The sequence below is a fragment of the Cherax quadricarinatus genome, chromosome 41, assembly GCF_038502225.1.
Source record: "Cherax quadricarinatus isolate ZL_2023a chromosome 41, ASM3850222v1, whole genome shotgun sequence".
Lineage (NCBI taxonomy): Eukaryota > Metazoa > Arthropoda > Malacostraca > Decapoda > Parastacidae > Cherax > Cherax quadricarinatus.
Genome location: NC_091332.1, coordinates 5,654,471 through 5,677,940, shown reverse-complemented (window position 1 = coordinate 5,677,940; position 23,470 = coordinate 5,654,471). Strand labels below are relative to the sequence as shown.

Below are 23,470 nucleotides of genomic sequence, written 5' to 3'. Positions count from 1 at the left end.
TATACAGTAGTATATCACTGATGTCAGCTAGGTCTGTATACCTTGTACATGTACTTATAGAAATAAAGATATTAATACCTGAGCACCTAGTAGTTCGATAAATAATATTCGCAACAAAATTTTGGATGATCGTCTTATATGGAGATATGGAGATATGAAGCATAAGACTGGCTGTGACCAAGAGACACATAACGTATGTGATGAGTCTGGTGTTGGTGGGAGGCGAGGATAGTGGTAGGCTGTCGTACGAGAACACTGGTAGTGCGGATAGTTATAGTGAGGATGGTAATATCTAGGATGGTGGCAGTGAACATGGTGATATTGAAAATGGTGGTAGTATAGGAAGTGTGAATGGTAATAGCAAGGATGATGGATGGTAGTAGCAAGGATGATGGATGGTAATAGCAAGGATGATGGATGGTAGTAGCAAGGATGATGGATGGTAGTAGCAAGGATGATGGATGGTAATAGCAAGGATGATGGATGGTAGTAGCAAGGATGATGGATGGTAGTAGCAAGGATGATGGATGGTAGTAGCAAGGATGATGGATGGTAGTAGCAAGGATGATGGATGGTAGTAGCAAGGATGATGGATGGTAGTAGCAAGGATAATGGATGGTAGTAGCAAGGATGATGGATGGTAGAAGCAAGGATGATGAATGGTAGTAGCAAGGATGATGGATGGTAGTAGCAAGGATGATGGATGGTAGTAGCAAGGATGATGGATGGTAGTAGCAAGGATGATGGATGGTAACAGCAAGGATGATGGATGGTAGTAGCAAGGATGATGGATGGTAGTAGCAAAGATGATGGATGGTAGTAGCAAGGATGATGGATGGTAGTAGCAAGGATGATGGATGGTAGTAGCAAGGATGATGGATGGTAGTAGCAAGGATGATGGATGGTAGTAGCCAGGATGATGAATGGTAGTAGCAAGGATGATGAATGGTAATAGCAAGGATGATGGATGGTAGTAGCAAGGATGATGGATAGTAGCAAGGATGATGGATGGTAGTAGCAAGGATGATGAATGGTAGTAGCAAGGATGATGGATGGTAATAGCAAGGATGATGGATGGTAGTAGCAAGGATGATGGATGGTAGCAAGGATGATGGATGGTAGTAGCAAGGATGATGAATGGTAGTAGCAAGGATGATGGATGGTAATAGCAAGGATGATGGGTGGTAGTAGCAAGGATGAAGGATGGTAGTAGCAAGGATGATGGATGGTAGTAGCAAGGATGATGGATGGTAGTAGCAAGGATGATGGATGGTAGTAGCAAGGATGATGGATGGTAGTAGCAAGGATGATGGATGGTAGTAGCAAGGATGATAGATGGTAGTAGCAAGGATGATGGATGGTAGAAGCAAGGATGATGAATGGTAGTAGCAAGGATGATGGATGGTAGTAGCAAGGATGATGGATGGTAGTAGCAAGGATGATGGATGGTAGTAGCAAGGATGATGGATGGTAGTAGCAAGGATGATGGATGGAAGTAGCAAGGATGATGGATGGTAGTAGCAAGGATGATGGATGGTAGCAAGGATGATGGATGGTAGTAGCAAGGATGATGGATGGTAGTAGCAAGGATGATGGATGGTAGTAGCAAGGATGATGAATGGTAGTAGCAAGGATGATGGATGGTAGTAGCAAGGATGATGGATGGTAGTAGCAAGGATGATGGATGGTAGTAGCAAGGATGATGGATGGTAGTAGCAAGGATGATGGATGGTAATAGCAAGGATGATGGATGGAAGTAGCAAGGATGATGGATGGTAGCAAGGATGATGGATGGTAGTAGCAAGGATGATGAATGGTAGTAGCAAGGATGATGGATGGTAGTAGCAAGGATGGTGGATGGTAATAGCAAGGATGATGGATGGTAGTAGCAAAGATGATGGATGGTAATAACAAGGATGATGGATGGTAGTAGCAAGGATGATGGATGGTAGCAAGGATGATGGATGGTAATAGCAAGGATGATGAATGGTAGTAGCAAGGATGATGGATGGTAATAGCAAGGATGATGGATGGTAGTAGCAAGGATGATGGATGGTAGCAAGGGTGATGGATGGTAGTAGCAAGGATGATGGATGGTAGTAGCAAGGATGGATGGTAGTAGCAAGGATGATGGATTGTAATAGCAAGGATGATGGATGGTAGTAGCAAGGATGATGGATGGTAGCAAGGATGATGGATGGTAATAGCAAGGATGATGGATGGTAGAAGCAAGGATGATGGATGGTAATAGCAAGGATGATGGATGGTAGTAGCAAGGATGATGGATGGTAGCAAGGATGATGGATGGTAGTAGCAAGGATGATGGATGGTAGTAGCAAGGATGATGGATGGTAGTAGCAAGGATGATGGATGGTAGCAAGGATGATGGATGGTAGTAGCAAGGATGATGGATGGTAGTAACAAGGATGATGGATGGTAGTAGCAAGGATGATGAATGGTAGTAGCAAGGATGATGGATGGTAGTAGCAAGGATGATGGATGGTAGTAGCAAGGATGATGGATGGTAGTAACAAGGATGATGGATGGTAGTAACAAGGATGATGGATGGTAGTAACAAGGATGATGGATGGTAGTAGCAAGGATGATGGATGGTTTTAGTAAAAATATTGTTTAATGTTAGTAAGGGTATTAAAAATTGATGAGAGTGAGGATGACAGACGGTGGTGATGATGGTAGGTAGTGGCAGTGAAGGTAATGACAAGTGGTGGTAGTGAGAACCGTGGTAAGTGGTGAAAGTGTGAGGATAGCGGTAGATGGTGGCAGTGTGAGGACAGTGGTAGATGGTGGCACTTTGTGGATGGTGGTAGGATTTGTCAGCTTGACGATGATGGCAGGTGTCGAAGAGGAAAAACAAAAAAGAGGAGATAGATATATAAAAAATGATGTGTCCGTTTACCTAAATTGTTTGCCGGTACATTTATACCCATGCAATACTCAACAGAGATGTGGTCAACACTCTTTACCAAGATCTGATCCTACATCTAGTTTCGCCGCTGAACCTTCAGGTAAAAGGTCGAGGCATTAATGAGAATTGCACCTCATAACTAATCCTTGCAGACACTAATACATCTCGCATGGAATCCTTGCCCACACCACTACAACTCGCATAGAATTCTTGCCCACACCAACAGACAGAAACACACTGAAAGCAATGGCCAAGGTGTCTCCACTATGGCCATTCTTTCAGTCATAATTAAATACTGAAGGTGGAACAACTGCTGTGGAAGGACACCGCACAAAAGAGTGGCTTTCCCAGAACTCCGAATGTATACATTTTTCACCTTTAAATGACGATTACAAACAATGGTTATCACGACGTCTGTTGTTACCATTGTGGGTGATGGTGCCGGGTAACTGCAGAGTCATCCCTCCCTCCCATCTTTTCTTCCTCCCTCCCTTCTCCCTCCCCCTCTCTCTTTCCGAGTGATAATACAATGGTAGACCATACAGACATTATGTAAATAAGATAAAATGCAGGTTATAGCATTTTATTGTAAATACATTACCCATGCGCATGCGTGCGTGCGTGTGTGTGTGTGTGTGTGTGTGTATGTGTATGTGTGTATGTGTGTATGTGTGTGTGTGTGTGTGTGTGTGTGTGTGTATGTGTGTATGTGTATGTGTGTGTGTGTGTGTGTGTGTGTGTGTGTGTGTGTGTGTGTGTGTGTATGTGTGTGTGTATGTATGTGTATGTGTGTGTGTGTGTATGTGTGTGTGTGTATATGTGTGTGTATGTGTATGTGTATGTGTGTGTGTGTGTGTGTGTGTGTGTGTGTGTGTGTGTGTGTGTGTGTGTGTGTGTGTGTGTGTGTGTGTGTGTGTGTAAACAATTTGTTATTGGTTTATTAACCTGGAAAACAACCCTGACACAAGTCTTTGTCATTAGATGACCATTCATTTATTCTTGTTTATTGACACTGGATACTTGAGCGATGCTTCTACTTTCTTCTATAATTACACAGCGGGAACAAAAGCCGTTTCCTGTTACTCCATGACTGGAGTGCCATGCCATGAAGGTAGAGTTGCCGATGGCACTATGGTCGGTCATGGCAGAAGCGAGAGCTGGTTTACTAGTGCTGGACTCAGTGGTCAGTGTCATGTGGAATGGTCAACTTCTTACGTGCGTCAGTAAGCCGTCCTTTGTAGTTTGACCTCAGGTCATGAAGACACAGTTGTCGCGGCCCTGGACACATCATTTATCCAGCTGTCGCCTCCTTCATATTCTTTATATATTATTCTGTTTACCCTCTAGGTTGCCCTTTGACCTTATACATGCTGTCTCCCGACGCCCGTAAATGAGGGCAACGGGCTCGTGACACGCACCTCCAGATCTTGACAAGCACCTGCATGCCGTAACACGCACCTGCAGGCCGTGACACACCTGGTTGCTATTGTCTTTATCTTGACCTTTCTGTATTGTGCACACTCATTATCAAGTTAATCTGGAAGCACTAAACCGTAGAATCATACAGCCCCAGGGAATGAGAGTAACTAGGATTGATCTGAGTGGAGGGAAGATCTAACATTCTGAATCAAAAGCTCCTCACCTAAAGTCAGTACCTGACCAACCGGGCTGTTGTTCGTACGTCAGCTTGGGTGAGGCCAGCAGCAACAACCTGGTTGATCAAACCCTAATCCACCATGAGGCCTGGTCTCAGACCGAGCAGCGGGGGCGTTGACCCCCGAAACCCTCTCCAGGTAAACCCCATATGGATTGAGGAAAACACCTGGTTATGGCCATGTGTACTCTTCAAGTGGGTGGTATGCCAGCTGCCACCCCACACTTATGGCCTTATGCACAGTTACTTTATCTTCGATGGGAAATGCAGAGTGAATGAGTGCCAGTTGGGTAGGAGGAAATTGTCTCGCATGTGCATGCACACGAACTCAACACCTGGAAACGTCATGACATCCAGATCCAAAGAGGTTAAGAGAGGTCTCGTGCTATTCAGGCTCCAGATCCAAGACTTCGCCCCCGCATGTGTGTTGTCCCTGGTTGAGTCCAACGATCACCAGTTTCTCACAGTTGGGGCTCTCTTTAAGATCACTCAGCCTCAAAAGCATGTACGTTAGTTAAACTTCAGCCTCTCTCATCACTCTAGATGGTTCAGTGTGTACTCGCTGAGTTGTGAGGCTAGAGTCGAGTTTTTCTTACTGGCCCTTCCCCTTAAGCGTTTTCGGCTGTCATTACTAGTTCCTGCCTCTTGCAGCCAGTCACACCTCCTCTTAAAACTGTGTAGCGAGTTTCCCGTTTTACCATTTCCACGTTCATTTTCATTTCACTGAGATTGAAAAGGGCATTTCCTAACAATTCTATGATTCATCTACGTTTTAAACAGTCATCTGTGATCTCTTCTTCCTGGATTTTGCATTTTAATCTGATCCTATCTGCTTTATCAATTCTTCTGTGTATGATGTATGTCATAATCATATCTCCTATAGTCCTCCTCTTTTATAAAGTCCTCAGGTTGAAGTTCTTTATCTTTACGTACTGCACACGCCTCAGGTCTAATGTACACATACGTACGTGTGTGTGTACTCACCTAATTGTGGTTGCAGGGGTCGAGTCTCAGCTCCTGGCCCCGCCTCTTCACTGATCGCTACTAGGTCCTCTCCCTCTCTGCTTCCTGAGCTTTGTCATACCTCTTCTTAAAACTATGTATGGTTCCTGCCTCCACTACTTCACTTGCTAGGCTATTCCACTTCCTGACGACTCTATGACTGAAGAAATACTTCCTAACGTCCCTGTGACTCGTCTGAGTCTTCAGCTTCCAGTTGTGACCCCTTGTTTCTGTGTCCCCTCTCTGGAACATCCTATGTCTGTCCACCTTGTCTATTCCCCGCAGTATCTTGTATGTCGTTATCATGTCTCCCCTGACCCTTCTGTCCTCCAGTGTCGTCAGTCCGATTTGCCTCAACCTTTCCTCGTACGACATTCCCCTGAGCTCTGGGACTAGCCTTGTTGCAAACCTTTGTACTTTCTCTAACTTCTTGACGTGCTTGACCAGGTGTGGGTTCCAGACTGGTGCTGCATACTCCAGTATGGGCCTAACATACACAGTGTACAGTGTCTTGAACGATTCCTTGTTAAGGTATCGGAACGCTATTCTCAGGTTTGCCAGGCGCCTGTATGCTGCAGCAGTTATTTGGTTGATGTGTGCCTCCGGTGACGTGCTCGGTGTTATGGTCACCCCAAGGTCTTTCTCCCTGAGTGAGGTCTGTAGTCTTTGTCCACCTAGCCTATACTCTGTCTGCGGTCTTCTTTGCTCCTCCCCAATCTTCATGACTTTGCATTTGGCAGGATTGAATTCGAGAAGCCAGTTTCTGGACCACATGTCCAGCCTGTCCAGGTCTCTTTGCAGTCCTGCCTCATCCTCATCTGATTTAATTCTTATCATCAACTTTACATCATCTGCGAATAGGGACACTTCAGAGTCTATTCCTTCCATCATGTCGTTTGCATATATCAAAAATAGCACTGGTCCTAGAACTGACTCCTGTGGGACCCCGCTCGTCACAGGCGCCCACTGTGATACCTCTTCACGTATCATGACTCGTTGTTGCCTCCCTGTCAGGTATTCCCTGATCCATTGCAGTGCCCTCCCTGTTACATGCGCCTGATCCTCCAGTTTCTGCACTAATCTCTTGTGGGGAACTGTGTTAAAGGCCTTCCTGCAGTATAGGAAAACGCAATCAACCCACCCCTCTCTCTCGTGTCTTACTTCTGTTACCTTGTCATAAAACTCCAGGAGGTTTGTGACACAGGATTTGCCTTCTATGAACCCATGCTGGTTTTCATGGGTTCATGGAAGGCAAATCCTGTGTCACAAACCTGGAGTTTTATGACAAGGTAACAAGGTGTGTGTGTGTGTGTGTGTGTGTGTGTGTGTGTGTGTGTGTGTGTGTGTGTGTGTGTGTGTGTGTGTGTGTGTGTGTGTGTGTGTGTGTGTGTGTATGTGTGTGTGTAACCCATCTGCCACAGTAATAGCTCATCAAAATGGGCACACCAAACTAGCCTACCGATCTCCTTGCTTACTTCCTGTACGTCACACCACTCCAGATGTCTAAGTTCCACTGTTCCAGTGTTACACTCCAGCCTCCTCTCTCGTACTCATACACACCTCTACCTCAAATTAGTGTTTTTGTTCTTTGTTTGTGGGTAGCGTCACTCATGCTAAAAAAGCATTATGACTAGCTTGTGTATTATCGTCAATCTGCAAGGTTAAGTTTATTATTGGTTCCGTAACTAGCGCTAGTAAGTAAGTAAGTTTATTCAGGTATACACAAATACATTTACATAGAATTATCATACATAGCAGCATATGTGTAGAGAACCTGGGATAACCCAAAAAAGTCAGACAGACGCACTGGACGGTACAATGCGTACCTTGTTATCGTATCAAATATAACGATAGTAAAACTCAACTTAGAAGTTTATCACACTCGTATCTGAGGAGTCCCGTTTTCTGTGGCAGATTTCACCGCTGGGAAGTCCAGATAAACCCACCTTAGTTGATGTAATGGTACCTAATCCAGGCACCATCTCCCGTCTAAAACTCGAGCATTTATCATTACCCTATTCATTCGTTCAGCCTTGAACTTTCTCTTCCTCATTCTCCCTCTTCTTCATCGGTAGATCTCTTCTTAAAGCTCCCGAAGAACGAAAGAAGTGATGGAGATGGCCATCTGGCGGGCAATCGTGGGTGACCCTTGACCTGGCCCCCCCTCTCCCTGCCACCCCAGATCCAAGCTCTTTGTCCAGTGTGCAACAGGAGGAAGAGGTCGCCCCTTTCTGCCGCCACGCCCTCCCCGCCTCCACCCACCCACCACGGAGCCAGTATATCTTCCTGCTACAGGTTAACTGTGCTGTACCTGCAAGACACGGTTTTCAATAACTCCTAAGTCTAAAGAATTACATACATGTGCAACATCTGAGCACCTTCATCTGTAGACGTTTCGCCATCCAATGGCTTTATCAATACAAGGACATAATGTGAAGAATGTAGAACTATATACAAAAGATGAGGTAATCAGTCCTTCAGCCTTGGAGTTGGTGAAGAGCACCGTAGTCTTGAAGAATCTGTAGATTCTGGAACATGTGTCTAATTCCTCATGTTGTGGGTATTATATACCACTCATGTACAACTCCTAAATCTGAGTTCTCAGTTGTTTTGAGCACATCCTACCTTGTCAGTGGTTTAAGAGTTAGCGCAGCCAACGAAAATGACAAAATATTCACTTATATAAAAATCTTATATGTTTGAAAGCGAGAAAACAGGTGTTGGATAACATCTGTATTTTAATTAACTGTTAAAAACTGTAAATATACTGAAAGCATTAGATTTACCTAAGGTACTCTATTTACAATCTGTTTACAATTCGGTTTACTTGAATTACGTATAGTTCAGCCAACATATGTTGATGTTTGAGAAAACAGAGGACACCCACTCAAGAGGGCATCCATTCAAGAGGACATCCACTCAAGAGGACATCCATTCAAGAGGACATCCACTCAGGAGGACATACATTCAAGAGAATACCCACTCAAGAGGACATTCACCACTGCTGCTGGTGGGTAAGCAACCAATACGTTGCCTGGTAAAAAAAAAAATCTGCATACAAATCACTTTTCCTATAATTTGGGTAATTTACAAAATTGTCATCATTCCGCCAATGAAAATTGCAGGCAGTGAAGGAGAGAGATTATACAAAGCGGCCAGTGGAACCACCAGGCAAAGGTTGACCCAGTGAGGTACCGTTTTAAGTATTGCAGCTACGACCCAATGGAACAGCGGACCACAACAAAGGTGCTGGGTCAAGGCTGCCTGCTGGCACTTATGATCTCTCACCACAAACTGATTCTTCATAAGATTTGGATACATCAGAGGTGTGCTGCTATCCTATTCTATACGTCAGAAGGTTAGCAAAAGTTAGCTAAGTTTCCCTGTCAAATTACATCACACAGGATAGGAGGGATATATTTTGTGGACTGAGAAGTCGGGAGGGAGGGTGAAAAACAGGGACATGGGGTGAAATGAAGTGTGGGGGAGTGGAATGATGAGTGGGGGGTGATGGGAGGCGGAGGGGGATTATGAGGAAGATATAGAAGGAATAAGGGAAATATAAAACTGCAGAAAAAGTGATGGCAGGGATACAGGAGGGACAAAAAGCTCTTAAATCTGGCGGCGAGTAGAGGCTGGAGGGAAAAGGAGAGAAGGAATAGAAATGGAAAAGCATTGGCGAGACGGAAGGAAAGCTTGGAAAGGCACAATGGATTGGAAGAAATGGGGGAGGGAGGAGAGCAGAAAGGTACGAGAATGTGTGAGGAAGAACCGCTTATACGTGGAAACAAAACAAAGTGAAACATAAGCAAGATGCAGCAGCAGCATACACAAGAGGGGGATACAATTGTTCGCAAGAGGACGAGATGCAGGAGCTGCCGCCCTTTAGATTGCAGTAAGAAGGAGGGGAGGTAAGCTGGGTGGTGGGAGTGGTGGTGGGTGGAGGGTTGGGGAGAGTGATGGGGGGGCAGGGGAGGAAGGGGACGCTGTCAGGGTCATTCTTTGTTAACCTCCTGCCGGAGCAAAAAAAAAAAAAAAAGCCAGGTCCAGTTAGAAGAGCCGGAACCAATCTCAGACGAAGAGGGTGTCTGAGGGAGGAACCTGTGGCCCCCTCAGGAGAATTAATTTCATCAGGAACCAAGCGTTATATCGAGACCCTCCCGCAGGAGCCTGTGTTATCAAAGAAGACTTCGACGACACTAATTTATGTTTCTTCTGGGGAGAGATTTGGCCAAGAAACAGCACTGGTGTTATATATGAGTCACAGCGCCAGGAAGATGGGAGGTAATCAGGTTTGATCCAAGGTTTAAAGGTCCTTGTTATCCAGAAAGGTTCACTGTTGCACTGAAAGCAGGCTCTTCTGTAATGTCTTACCCAGGAAAAAAAAACTTCGTCAGAAAATACAGACTGGAATATGATGATAAACAAACAACTGCAAGGAAAACTCAAATGTAAACAGGAATGTGATCGTGTTATTGAAAAGCCAGAGTAATTGTTGAACGATGCCTTAAGAACAACACTCAGGTGATCAACGTTAACTACAACACAACCACTGATAACACTAAGGATTAACGCTACCTACAACACCACTATAATACAGATGATCAACGTTAACTACAACACAACCACTGACAACACTGAAACGATTAACATTAAGTACAACACAATCAGTCATAAAAATAACTCCGAACAAATAACTGTCAAGGATACCCAGCGCCTTTTTATTTTTATACTGAAACTTTTGGAATGTAAGGAACAATAGCAGATGAAAATACGACCGTCGAGTGTGTTGCAGGCAACGGCAGGAAGAAGACTTGGAGCACTCTGAATCAAACCAACAGTTAAAAACAAATCACTGAATACACAATGGGTTCGGGCTCTCTTAACAACTCTTGCAAATGTCTCCTTACATCTGCTCTCCTCGTGGACATCGTTGTTGACTCAGGAAAAACAGTTGTAATTGCATGACAACAGAGCGAGCGGGTAATTCCCCAAGTCTTGGGTGGGTGTCCCGGAGTGGCCATGCTTACAACACCACCACTGATACGCAGCGTACCTAGTTTATAATAAAGCAGAATTTATACGTTATGTTCACAAATAGAAGTGTGTAATCGAGTACGAAATATATATATATATATATATATATATATATATATATATGCAATAAGATCACAGTAAACAGGTGATTTCAGAATATGCAAAACAACCACTCTGTAAGAATAGAGAAATTCCAAGCGCTTTCGTGACTACTCACATTATCCAGGAACTATGAAAGTAAAGCATCCAAGGAAGCCAGACCCCTTATATAGCTTCCTTGGATGCTTTACTTTCATAGTTCCTTGATAATGTGAGTAGTCACGAAAGCGCTTGGAATTTCTCTATTCTTTCAGAGTGGTTGTTTTGCATATATATATATATATATATATATATATATATATATATATATATATATATATATATATATTTGAGAGAGAGAGAGAGAGAGAGAGAGAGAGAGAGATGTGTATGTGTGTGTGTGTGTCTGTGTGTGTTTTACAACACTATGAAGCTTGAAAGGTTGGCTGAAGTTAGAGCACCAGGAAGATTGAAAGTAAGTCTCCTGGACCACACCTACTGATCGGCGTCTCTTGGACTGTCTCTCTCTCTAGCCACTCCTCCTTTGCCTTGTTTGTCTTTGAGGTGACGTCTACCGAGCCAAGTTTGTGTCTTGGGGCACGTGAATCATGGCCACGTTCATGTCGTGGGCCACATAAGTCATGGCCATATTGGTTTCGTGGCCACAGCTACAGGGCCTGAGACGACCCTCACAAAACATCAATGAAAATAAAATCCCGCAGTTGTCGCCGTGGTTGAAGGACTTCTGCTAGGATGTCTTGGAGGGTAGAGGGAGACGTCTAGCAGGACGGGAAAACGAGAGGGAGGCTGGAAGGACAGGGAGAGGAAGGGAGAATAGCAGGGGAAGGGGTTTGGGCAGAGAAAGGGGGTTGAAAGAGGGAGTGGAAAAGCGTACCCTGCATCCTGCCTCATTCACAATCTCTACACCGCCAGTTGAGAGCATAAAAAGGGCTCTTCATAACGAAGAACAAATCCCAATACCGTTGCTGGAATTCACAACCCACAATACCGTGGCTGGAATAATTCACAACCCTCAGTACCGTGAATGGAACAATTCACATATAACTCACAATGCCGTGGATATAACAAATCACAAATAACCCACAATACCATGGCTGGAACATATCACAAATAACCCACAATACCATGAATGGAACAACTCACTGGTAACACACACCTTACAGAAGAAACTTCAAATGACGTCCTCTCTGTCCTGGACCAGTATCGTCAGGAGACGACGTTTCGGTCCGTGCTGGACCAATAAGTCACAACTGGAAAGACTCTTCATTCTCCTCATATAAACTTTGAATTTATCCACGACATAAAAACAAAAATATGAAATTGTGGAGTACTAGTGCTCGTGGATTGGAGCGTGTGACGAGGTGGCCGACCTCGGCAGCAGCTGGCGTCTCATCAACGGTGAAGATAATCTGAGACTGGCTCACCCAGCAACCCCTAATTCCAACCTGCGCAATAATGCTCCATTACATGACGCTGCTCTCCTTAATACCAGCTGGGGTCATACTCTCACTGATGGACGCGCACTGACACTACCTGCAACACAAATGCACACACACAATGGCTGAAGAGACTAAGAATCTATGAGGCCAGGAACTGGGAATATGGGAGCTTTAAGATCTATTTTCATTTTTACAAGTATTTTTTCAGCGGCATTCCGCACCTAAAAACATGAAGACAAAAAGACCTACTAAAAATGTTTGCCAGTTAAAATATTAGCTTAGTGTAGAAGATTAGGGTTTGAAGGGAATATCCAGCAGGAGCGACAGGAGGCTCTTACCTGATCTCTCCTGAAGTGTTCGTTACCTGTGGAAAGAGAAGAAATATAATTAGTACTTAAAACATTCAAACCAGCTTACCTGAACACAGACAACACATCACAACCAATCATTTTAATAAACACAAAACCAATCATCTTACCTGGATATAGACAACACATCGCAACCAGTCATCTTAATTAAACACAACCAATCAATTATCTTACCTGCACACAGACGACTCCAATCACAAAGAACATAAACCTAAATTAATCTATCTATTGTTTCAGAATGTCTTGCGAGGAGACTTCCAACAGCCATGGAATGAACCCAGACAAGCATAACATAACAGCTGGACCTTAGAAGAGGAGTCGAGTTTACAATGACTATTTAGATTATTGTACTTGTCCTTGTTCATGGGCTATTACAGAGATGCTCCGGAACGCGGCGCTATCATTGCTTCTACTGCTGTCTCTAATACATAGTTACCTCTGTATTCGACTGAAGAAGCTTACAGAGAAGGCGAAACTTTTCGATACTAAAGATACATAACTGTTGATTATGTATCTTACTCATCTACTTGTAGTTGTGTGTTTCCTACCCGCAACACTGTCCTGGGTGTTCCCTACCCTGCAACACTCTTCTGAGTGTGTTTGCTGCTCAGGTGTTAGGTCAGGCTAAGATTATAATAAACCTTCAATTGTGTGTTGTGACGTGAAAGTTTTTTTTTTTTTTTGTAATCCACAACGTGATGTAGAGGTTAATTATCTGTTGTAAGGCGGAGGTCAAGGTTCAAGCGTCTCAGGATCCTCCCGGCAACAGGAGAGCTGCCTGCACGGCACCAACGGTGAGGCAAATAAAAGGGCAAGGCTCTGGCTGTACCGCGGCAACGGACAGGCAACAGAAGAGCAAGACCTATCTGCAGGGTGGCAACAGAGGGGCAAGATCTACCTGTAGAGCGGCAACAGAAAGGTGAGAACATGTAACTGCAGGATAGCAACAGCTGACGCAGCTACATCACGGCCTGCAGCAGGAGGCCGGATAGGCTAAGCCAGGCTGACACAGCCTCAGTAAAGGACAGGGTTCACGGACCCCCATCCCCCCCTCTATCCCCAACACGACACGCCTCAGCACCCTCCCATTCCCTCCCCAATGTAAACATCCTACCCAACGTAAACACCCCAAGAGCTTTAAGTTTAATGAGTTTGCGCGTATAAGGATTAGCCAGGGATGAAAAGCAGCTTAACAGTGACAATTCTCCACAATTTGCTGCCGGGAATGGATAGACAATCAATTCCATTAAACTGGGGACCTGATTCCACTAAGGTGGGACCCTTACAACAGTCAGGCGTTCCAAAGTATCTCTGTTCACGATTCAGCTGAAAAACACTAAATGGGAAGTGTTATTCTTGAGTGCTAGAGGAGTTGCAGATCACGAGAGTAGTGCTGAGTGTTTGGGATGTGTTGTGTGAGGCGTGTTGAGTGTGTGTGAGGCGTGCTGAGTGTGTGTGAGGTGTGTTGAGTGTGTATGAGGTGTGTTGAGTGTGTGAAGAGCTGAGTGTATCTAGCAGAACTCATCACAAACACAGGCTCCGTCTCCCTCGAATAAACAAAACAAAAAAAAAAAGCTAGAGGGCTCCATTTACCGTAATATTTGAAGGTGGGGAGTGAGAAAGGAAAGAGGACCCAAGACGTGGCAAGCAGAGGGCTCTGTTACCAGTGTTGAACAAGTAATATTCAACTGTTAAAATGTGAAGACGAGATGCCCAGAGAGAGAGAAAGAGACAGTTATCAGTGTTAGGGTAAGGTCATGTGCCTTGATATTTAAAGATTTTACTGGAGGGACGAGTTTAACTGGGTAGTGCCACTCATCCTGTGAGTAAACACACCGCCTTGAAAACATTACATTTCGGCCAGAATAACTGACAAGTCACTAGCGATATCAGCTCCATCCTTGGGTGTTCACCTGCGTGAAGGGGAGGTGCTGAGAGCCATGTTAGCAGCACAGGTGCTGCTGACGACACACATCACCAGAGGCAGGTAGCGACTCCCGTGATGCAATGCCACACTCGCAAACCCCGCCACTACCTGAGTGGTAATTACAGAGGCAATGGGAAGGCCGCGACGTCCATGGGCAGCAGCAGCGCCCTTCCATGAAAAGTCTCCCTCCAGCATCACATCCCCCTCATCAGACAAACGGGCGCACCCGCCGTAAGGAACATATCACTTGACACCATCTTCAGCTCCACCTTCACCAGTCACGCCCTGCACGACACCTGTCAAGGACACCAGCAAACAAAACCAATGCCAGTAGCAGTCATTATCTAGAAAGGGGGATGAATGGGGAGGGGATAACGGCAGCAATAGCTGCTGCATAATCAAATGCAGCAGCTGTTGCTGCCAGTAGGCCCTGCTGCAGTGTTCCTCCATACTTGTTCTTATTGTTAGGTAAGACACATATGCAACAGTTAGGTGCCTTTATTTCGAAACCTTTCGCCTACACAGTAGGCTTCTTCAGTCGAGTACAGCAAAGTTGGTACTCGACTGAAGAAGCCTACTGTGTAGGCGAAAGGTTTCGAAATAAAGATACCTAACTGTTACATATGTGTCTTACCTAACAACTTGTCGGTATTTTATACCATTTTAATATTAGTATTATTAACAGTACCCATCAGTTTTACCCCCGAAGTCTCTATATTCTATCCAGTAATACAACAATTTGTAGTCAACGATGAGATGTATTCTATCATGCACCACAACATTAATGACATGTGATGATCTGATGAGAAGCCCGTGTTTCTTCTATGACGGAGGATCCATAGTTACTACACCTTGTGTGTTCCCAAATCGCTGCCCTATATGGGAAAACTTCTAGACACATAAATAAATGAAAGAAACCCGAGACAGCTGTGTCCACCACACACCATGCATGTAACACTAGCTCAAGACCTGTGTCATCAAGAATGTAAATAACGTGCCAACATTTCAGAGAAATATATTTGACGCAATTTCTGGACAAAAACAGTACATTAGCATTAGAAACGAACGAGGAAGGTGTTGCGGCAACTGAGAGACCAACACTCCTTGTAGAGAACAAAAAGGCACAATACTGCAGCTGGAACAAAACACAAATAATCCACACATTGGAGAGAGAAGCTAATGACGACGTTTCGGTCCAAGTTGGACCGAAACGTCGGTGCGGGCTATCTATGCATTACTCCTTACAGGATGAAGGATGACCTAAGCCAACTAGTAGTGAGAGAGACAGTGTGTTTGCAGTGCAACGTGATAAAGATTTCACTACAAACGGTAACTTCCTCACTGTTAGAAGGAACTAGAGAAACTGATGCCTAACTGATACTTGCGAGAGGAAAAAACCATGATAGCCAGACTGAAAACCAGTCATAGAACGAGATGAGAAGAGTCACCCTGAGAGGTACCATCTCCATCTCGCATAATTTGAGTGCTGCCCGCGGCGTAAAGATATACGAAATTAGCGCTGCACTATATTATATATATATATATATATATATATATATATATATATATATATATATATATATATATATATACACTTAAGAATAATTATAAACTGTTGTAATAAACTGGTGCTGTATTGCGCTTTTGCGCAGTGGATTGTTCTGTTCCGCATATAAACATGGAACACCAGATGTCGAGGAAAACTAGAGATGGGAGTGTCTAGAAGTCCTTCAACCTTTACTGTGTGTTTGTGTGCGCGCGCGTGTGTATTCACCTAATTTTGGTTACAGGGGTCCATTCATAGCTCCTGGCCCCGCCTCTTCACTCTCTCCCTGCTCCGTGAGCTTAATCATACGTGAGAGAGAGAGAGAGAGAGAGAGAGAGAGAGAGAGAGAGAGAGAGAGAGAGAGAGAGAGAGAGAGAGAGAGAGAGAGAGAGAGAGAGAGAGAGAGAGAGTCTAAATGTGAGCGTACATCTTAAAAACAATGTTATTTACTAAACATTTCAAACTGTAGTCCTTAACGTCAGATTTCAGTACGCTACATAGTAAGCCTGGTGGTGTTCCACTGGCTGGTTCCCACATCGTTTGCCTATTATTTACTGAAGGGATGAAGTGGCTTAAGGAACAACTAACCCAGCTGGGGGTTTGCTAATCTGACGATTAGCGTACACAGGACTGAGCCTCTGACCGCCCCGTGTTGAGCGACCCACACGCGTCTAAGTACCGTGAATGGCGAGGGAAAATTACCAACTTTGTACTGAAGAAAACCCTGAGATCTTGGGCGTCAAACAGGTGCTCAAGTTTCTGCTCCTGATTTTCTTAGAAAAAAAAAAAGCGCACGCTCTGCGGTTACTACTACTACTACTAATAATAATAATAATATTATTTATGCCTACAAGTACAAGATACAACTTATACAGACCATAGCTGACATATTATATGGAAAGCCCCTTGTTATGCAGAACATTTCGGGCAAATTAGGTTAATCTTGTCCCCAGCATGCGATCCACACCAGTCGGTTAATACCCAGGTACCTATTTACTGCTAGGTGAACAGGGATAGCAGGTATCTTAAGGAAACACGTCCTAATGTTACCACCCGTACCGAAGATCGAACCACGGACCTCAATGTGTGAGGTGAGTGCGCTACCAACCAAGGTACGGGACAAGCCTAGCCTAACCGATAACAACACAAATATTCAACTTCTATAATACATTAAATCGCGCAGAAGCGAACGAGCAGTAATTCGATTGTATAAAAGCACGCTCTAACTGGAGAACAGGTTCGGCACAGGTGATAAAACAGCATCTAATCAAATGCGCGTATTGGTAGTCGTTGCAGTACTTTTATATCTTCTTGATCTAAACAACTGCAAAAAATGAAGTACTGGTTAGGCTAGGTTAACGTAAATTAACTTATATTTATATATTAACCAACGATAGCGAAATAATAAACGAATAGCTTTTGTTTTACAGCGAAGTAAATAATGTAGTTCCTTGGAGAGTTAGTATTGTCAGGATCGCCGTGCAAGATGGAGGGCGGACTGGATGTCGTCCAGAGTGCCTAGTGATGGTGCCTCAGTGTCAGGGTATTGAGGCCGCTATGCTATGAAGATGACTACTATAAAAACTAGCATGACCACGTCTAGAAAAGCAGAGTGGGTGGATGGATGAGTGGAGGGGAGTTTACGAAGACTTCACCTACCCGTCCAACAACACCTTTGTTGACAACAAAGAGCATTTCACCCCTCTATGGAAATTGTTGTCATTTAACATCACATATATTAAAGCCCTCTCAAGAAGCTTACCACTAGTCAATCCCTTCCTTAAATCACGTACAAAAGTAACTGCACAAGAAGAAATTCCTGGCTGAATTGTTAGTAATAATATATCACCAGTTATATACACTGATGGATCTAAGCAGGAGTGAAAGTAAATGGTATGGTGATACCAACAAGAGAGTAGTGAAAGGTGTAGTGGAGAAGCTCTCGTGATTCTAATGGTTTAGAGCTCTGCTCACAGGCGTGAAGCTCAAGATACATGCACAAATTACGCGTGCGTACGTACACGAGGCACGCATGCACCTGCACGACGTACACCTGCCCGTACTTGCCACAAGGAATACAAAAACTACATTAATATATCTAAGGATGATGCAAAGGCCCTTTGCAAAAAAAAAAAATGACAATTCCTAGATACTACTACTATTACTACTACTACTACTACTATTACCTCGCTTCACATCCCTTTCTGTCTCTCGTGCCACTACCACTGCTCCCCCCTTACCACTACTTTTACTACTTTCACAACCAGCATTACTTCTACCACTACTCCACTTCTTTCTTCCTCTCTTTATCCCGTCCCTTCCCCCCTTCTCCTATATATATATACTGGCTCCCTCACTTTCATGTGTTACTGTGACTTGTCAATGGTCCAAGTCGGACCGAGACGTTGCCATAAGCTTCTATGTGCGGGTTATTTGTGTATAAATTGAGTCCTTGGATAAGATGAGCCCTTGGATAAATTCAGCCCTTGGATAAACTGAGCATATGGAGAGATGAATGAATAACAGAATCTAACATGAATAAAGGCTATGTAACTACAATGGATAGAGCCCCATAACAAGGCAGGTTGAAGGGCGTAACACGTACAGGTACGTGGGAAGAGACACACGTTTCGCTCTATGAAGAGCAAATTGGGACCTACACAGGTCAAAATAAATTTAATCTTTTAAGTAAGAATTTAAGTGAAGTTTTAATAAGAGGTTTTAGTAAACGAACAGCTTTCGATAGAGCTTTAACTAGAGCTCTAGGTAGAGACTTTTCATGGGCTGAAAAGTTGTCCAAACATGCGTTTCTTGTCGGAACTTGTTTTCTTCAAGCAACATGATGAACATTGTGCGATGAACAAGAGTAAAAATATCAGGGGAAGGAGAGAGAGAGAGAAAGAGAGAGGAAGAAAGAGACGAAGAGAGAAAGGAAGAGAGGAAGAGATAGAGGAAGAGAGAGAGGGAAGAGAGAGAGAGGAGTGTGTGTGTGTGTGTGTGTGTGTGTGTGTGTGTGTGTGTGTGTGTGTGTGTGTGTGTGTGTGTGTGTGTGTGTGTGTGTGTGTGTGTGTGTACAATATCGCCGTGTGTTCACACTTCAAGCTATTTACATAAAAGTGTCGGCTGAGGCAGTCGTTAACCTGGACACCTCACCGTGGTGCAACACACACACACACACACACACAAACACACACACACACACACACACACACACACACACACACACACACACACACACATATACAACAGGCCTAGTGTCTAATCGGCATGTGCCTAAGTCTAAATGGTAACTAACACACCCGCTACCTAGTAGCGGCCAGTTTAGAGGCGGGGCCAGGAGCTGTGAATCGACCCCTGCAACCACAACTAGGCGAGTACACACATATTGTTACCTATCACGACTCCTCTGACAGACCAGAAAAGCATCAGCAGTAATAGCAGGAGACAGGTGGGCAGATACGCAAACAGGAGCAGCAGAAGCAGCGAGAAAATCGAAGAGGATGGAGAGGAAGGAGGACGAGCAAGAGAATTAGGAGGAGGACCAGGAGATAGGCAGCACAATGAAGAAACCAGGTGGTGCACACGAGGTCAAAAATGTCAGGTGCGGGAGATCATAGGGGTCAGGTGTGGGAGATCAGAGGGTCAGGTGTGGGAGATCACAGGAGTCAGGTGTGGGAGATCACAGGAGTCAGGTGTGGGAGATCACAGGAGTCAGATGTGGGAGATCAGAGGGTCAGGTGTGGGAGATCACAGGTGTGAAGGTGGGTCAAGGGAGGTCGTGTGTGAGGACGAGGGGTGGGTGTGGCGTGGAAGGAGGGATGGGGTCACAGAACAGGGAGAGTCGACTAAGACTCGAGCAGGTACCACTATTGTGACACCACCTTACACCTGGCCTGACGCCACATCTACCATGCATTAGGTCAAGTACGGCTGCTCTTTTAAACATCCCAACCCCCTTTCCCATTCTTTGCTATACGTTTATGTACCTAATAAGCTTGGTAATGAGAAATGAGAGAGTATTTAAGAATGTCAAGTGTGAGGGAAGTATGTGGTAAAGAGATGGATGAGCGAGCGAAAGACACCGATAACATATACTTGAGAAAAGTCTGAGAACCAAATAATGCCGATCGGTTGTCAGTTAAACAGCGAGGTCTAAGCAGAGACTCGACCCCTGGAAATGCAACTACGTACGTAAGCACACACGCACACACATACACCCCGTGTTGCCATTTATGAACGTTACTTGTGTGCAGGGTGTGTAAGTCACCGCCCTCTGCACTACCACCACAACAACCAACACCATGCTCCTGACCTCTCACCTCTCACCTACGCTGCCATTACCAGTGGTAGGTATGAAAACCAATTGCAGTGGCAAATGTGCGGTAATTGGTGTAGCAATCAGTCGTAGGGTAACCCACTGGCGTAGCAGGTGTTGGGGTGACCATTTGGGGCAGCAGGTGTGGAGGTAAGAAGGCTATGGCATGCCCAACAGATATAGGATACGGGACCACTGTCCCAATCCTCCTATTCTTCGTTACAACCTGCTCGCTCAAATCCAGCAAGGCGGGAAGAGACCGCAAACAACCCAGTGTTCACAAAAGTGCATGAAAAACATGTAGAAAAGGGAGGACAATTGAAAACAAAACTAAGAGTGAGTTAGGAACGACTATGCAAGAGTAAAAAAATAGGGGAGCAGAAAGTCAATTAAAAAAAAAACACATCAGCAATATCCAAATCAGAGCCCACATTGATGTATAGCCATACAAAATGACAATAAGGGATCTGAAAATAAGACTCAAATAAGAGGACAGTCCGTCCTTTTAAGGGTGAGTGGGAATTAAGTCTCGGAATTAATGGATGGAGGATTAAACGTCCTCCTGTTTTAACTCTTACATTCCAGCACTCGGGTTAAGTTGGAACAAAGTCTCTGAGGTTATTAGTAAATGGGCAGTGTTAAGTCTGTCAACTGATCCGGAGTGTCAAGAGATGGGAGGAAGGGGAAATTGAGAAATGACCAGGAGGTACACGAAGATTAACTGAAGGCTCAAGGAGCTCTTTATCGGAGAATATGGAGAGATACAAGGAAAATAGAGAGAAATGGGTGAGCATCAAAAGAATAGAAGAAATTTCAAAGATAGAGGAGGAATATATATGCAATGAAACCTGTAGGACTAAACAAGATATTACCTTAAGCACTGCAGGAAGGGACAGAGGAACTGCGGAGGAACAGCATACCTGTGTTACTGATTCCGGGGAGTATCTTTCCCTCGGCCCGGTCTCAGAGCCAGCATCCTAGGTTGGAGAGGAAACGCGACAGTATTAAGATCTTCCGAGAAGCACATATGAAAATAAAGGTGAGTGTGAACTGAATGTTCCTACTAGCTTGTAATGTTTACCTGTCATCTTACGTGTTCAAGAGGCAAAAATATTAGGAAACTTGCAAGAGCGCAAACAAAAATAACAGTTTTTTTTGACATGACGATTACTGTCTACCAACCTACTACAGTGTACCCCTTAACAAGGGATATAAGGCAAGTTGGAATCGCCAGACTGAAGGTGGTAAGTGGATGACACTAGACGAAGAGGTAGCGGAGGCGAACAAGAGTAGATATGATCTAGTCTGAAGGACAATTCAGAAATTCGGTCGATAAGAGGTAAGATGCGTGGTCAGATGTGAATCGACACCTACACACACAGCTAGGCGAACACACAAAGATCTATTGACCATCGGCTGCTTGCCCAGGGGCTATTTACACAAGGGTAATAATGTTAATAGGTACCGTAATAAATCACGGTAATCTTCCTGCTGGTATAAGTGCCGTGTTTAGTGAGCAGACTCACCCTCCTGCTGTTATAAGTATCGAGTTTAGTGAGCAGACTCACCCTCCTGCTCTGAGAAGTAGCGTACACAAATAACCCGCACATAGAAGAGAGAAACTTACGACGACGTTTCGGTACGACTTGGACCATTTACAAAAATCACACTAAAACAAAAGAGTGAGGGCGCCAGTATATATAGGCAAGGGAGGCAAGGACGGAACCAAGAAAGGAAGAAAAAGTAGTGGTAGTGGTAAGGCTGATAGTAGCAGCAGCAGCAGCAGCAGCAGGAGTAACAGTGGCAGTGAGCAGACTCACCCTCCTGCTGGTAGAAGTACCGTGTTAAATGGACGACAGATAACCGAGGCTCGCCACTAACCTTAACACAACGCCCTGCGCAGTACGACACAGCCCTCACGTTCACCGCAAATGTCATCTAAACACCACCAGAAAATCCGGGTACCACGCCTTCACGCAACTTAGTGTAGAAACTGTAAATAACTTACAAAAAAAAATCTTACATTATAATGACTGAAATAACTTACGGCAGTTGCGAAATGACAATGATCCTGCACGGACCGAAACCATTTTATAAGTATTCTTTTCTAAATGCGGGTTATTTGTGAGGAGAAACACCTGTACATCTGCAACAGATTAAGACATCCAAAACTCGCTATACAGAAGCCACATGAAGTTTTCGAGAGATAATCAGATGTTATCCAAGGGGAAGGGCTTTAAGCAAGCTACTAGAAAATTAAGACATCTGGGATGCCTCGAACAGCTGCTCAAAGCCATCCTTAATACCTCAGTACCCAAGCACTGAGAGTAAGCTGAACAGGCTCACGAAGCCATCCTTAATACCTCAGTACCCAAGCACTGAGAGTAAGCTGAACAGGCTCACGAAGTCATCCTTAATACCTCAGTACCCAAGCACTGAGAGTACACTGAACAGGCTCACGAAGCCATCCTTAATACCTCAGTACCCAAGCACTGAGAGTAAGCTGAACAGGCTCACGAAGCCATCCTTAATACCTCAGTACCCAAGCACTGAGAGTAAGCTGAACAGGCTCACGAAGTCATCCTTAATACCTCAGTACCCAAGCACTGAGAGTAAGCTGAACAGGCTCACGAAGTCATCCTTAATACCTCAGTACCCAAGCACTGAGAGTAAGCTGAACAGGCTCACGAAGTCATCCTTAATACCTCAGTACCCAAGCACTGAGAGTAAGCTAAACAGGCTCACGAAGTCATCCTTAATACCTCAGTACCCAAGCACTGAGAGTAAGCTAAACAAACCTTCACTGGAAACAGGTCAACTTACTACTGATTAAACTTTTTAAAGCAAAATATAAAAAAATATCAGCCTGAAGGACGACGACTTCAAGCAATACAACTGATATTTAAATGATATCACAGACGTCAAACTGCGTCCGATATAAACTCACTCATGTGACCACCAGCAGAAACTCTCTTCGTTTTCAGCACCTTATTTGTATCCTCTTTATTATTTATTCCTTATTCATCTTATTACAAAAAGGGGAAGAATAAGGATTGGATAAGATAGTACACAAAGTGAAATAAAGAAATAAAGCTGGGGGGAAGGGGGGGATATAACTGTGTCCGGAAAAAAAGTCACATATTATTTAAATACCACA

At 44.3% G+C, this 23,470-nt stretch overlaps 1 protein-coding gene across 6 annotated transcripts in view; it reads right to left on the bottom strand.

Moving 5' to 3' along the window:
- LOC128695885 (uncharacterized) overlaps window positions 1-23,470 on the bottom strand; it is a 230,606-nt gene that overhangs the window by 72,613 nt on the left and 134,523 nt on the right. For 2 of the 6 annotated variants that reach the window (XM_070092914.1, XM_053786819.2), the window contains exon 2: window positions 12,496-12,521. The exons of 1 other annotated variant lie outside the window; for it this stretch is intronic. In XM_070092914.1, coding sequence (XP_069949015.1) covers window positions 12,496-12,521 — 26 coding nt within the window. Of the gene's footprint in view, window positions 1-12,495; window positions 12,522-21,185; window positions 21,291-23,470 lie in introns of all 6 variants that reach the window. 3 more of the 6 variants (XM_070092916.1, XM_053786820.2, XM_053786821.2) reach the window with 3 other exon arrangements.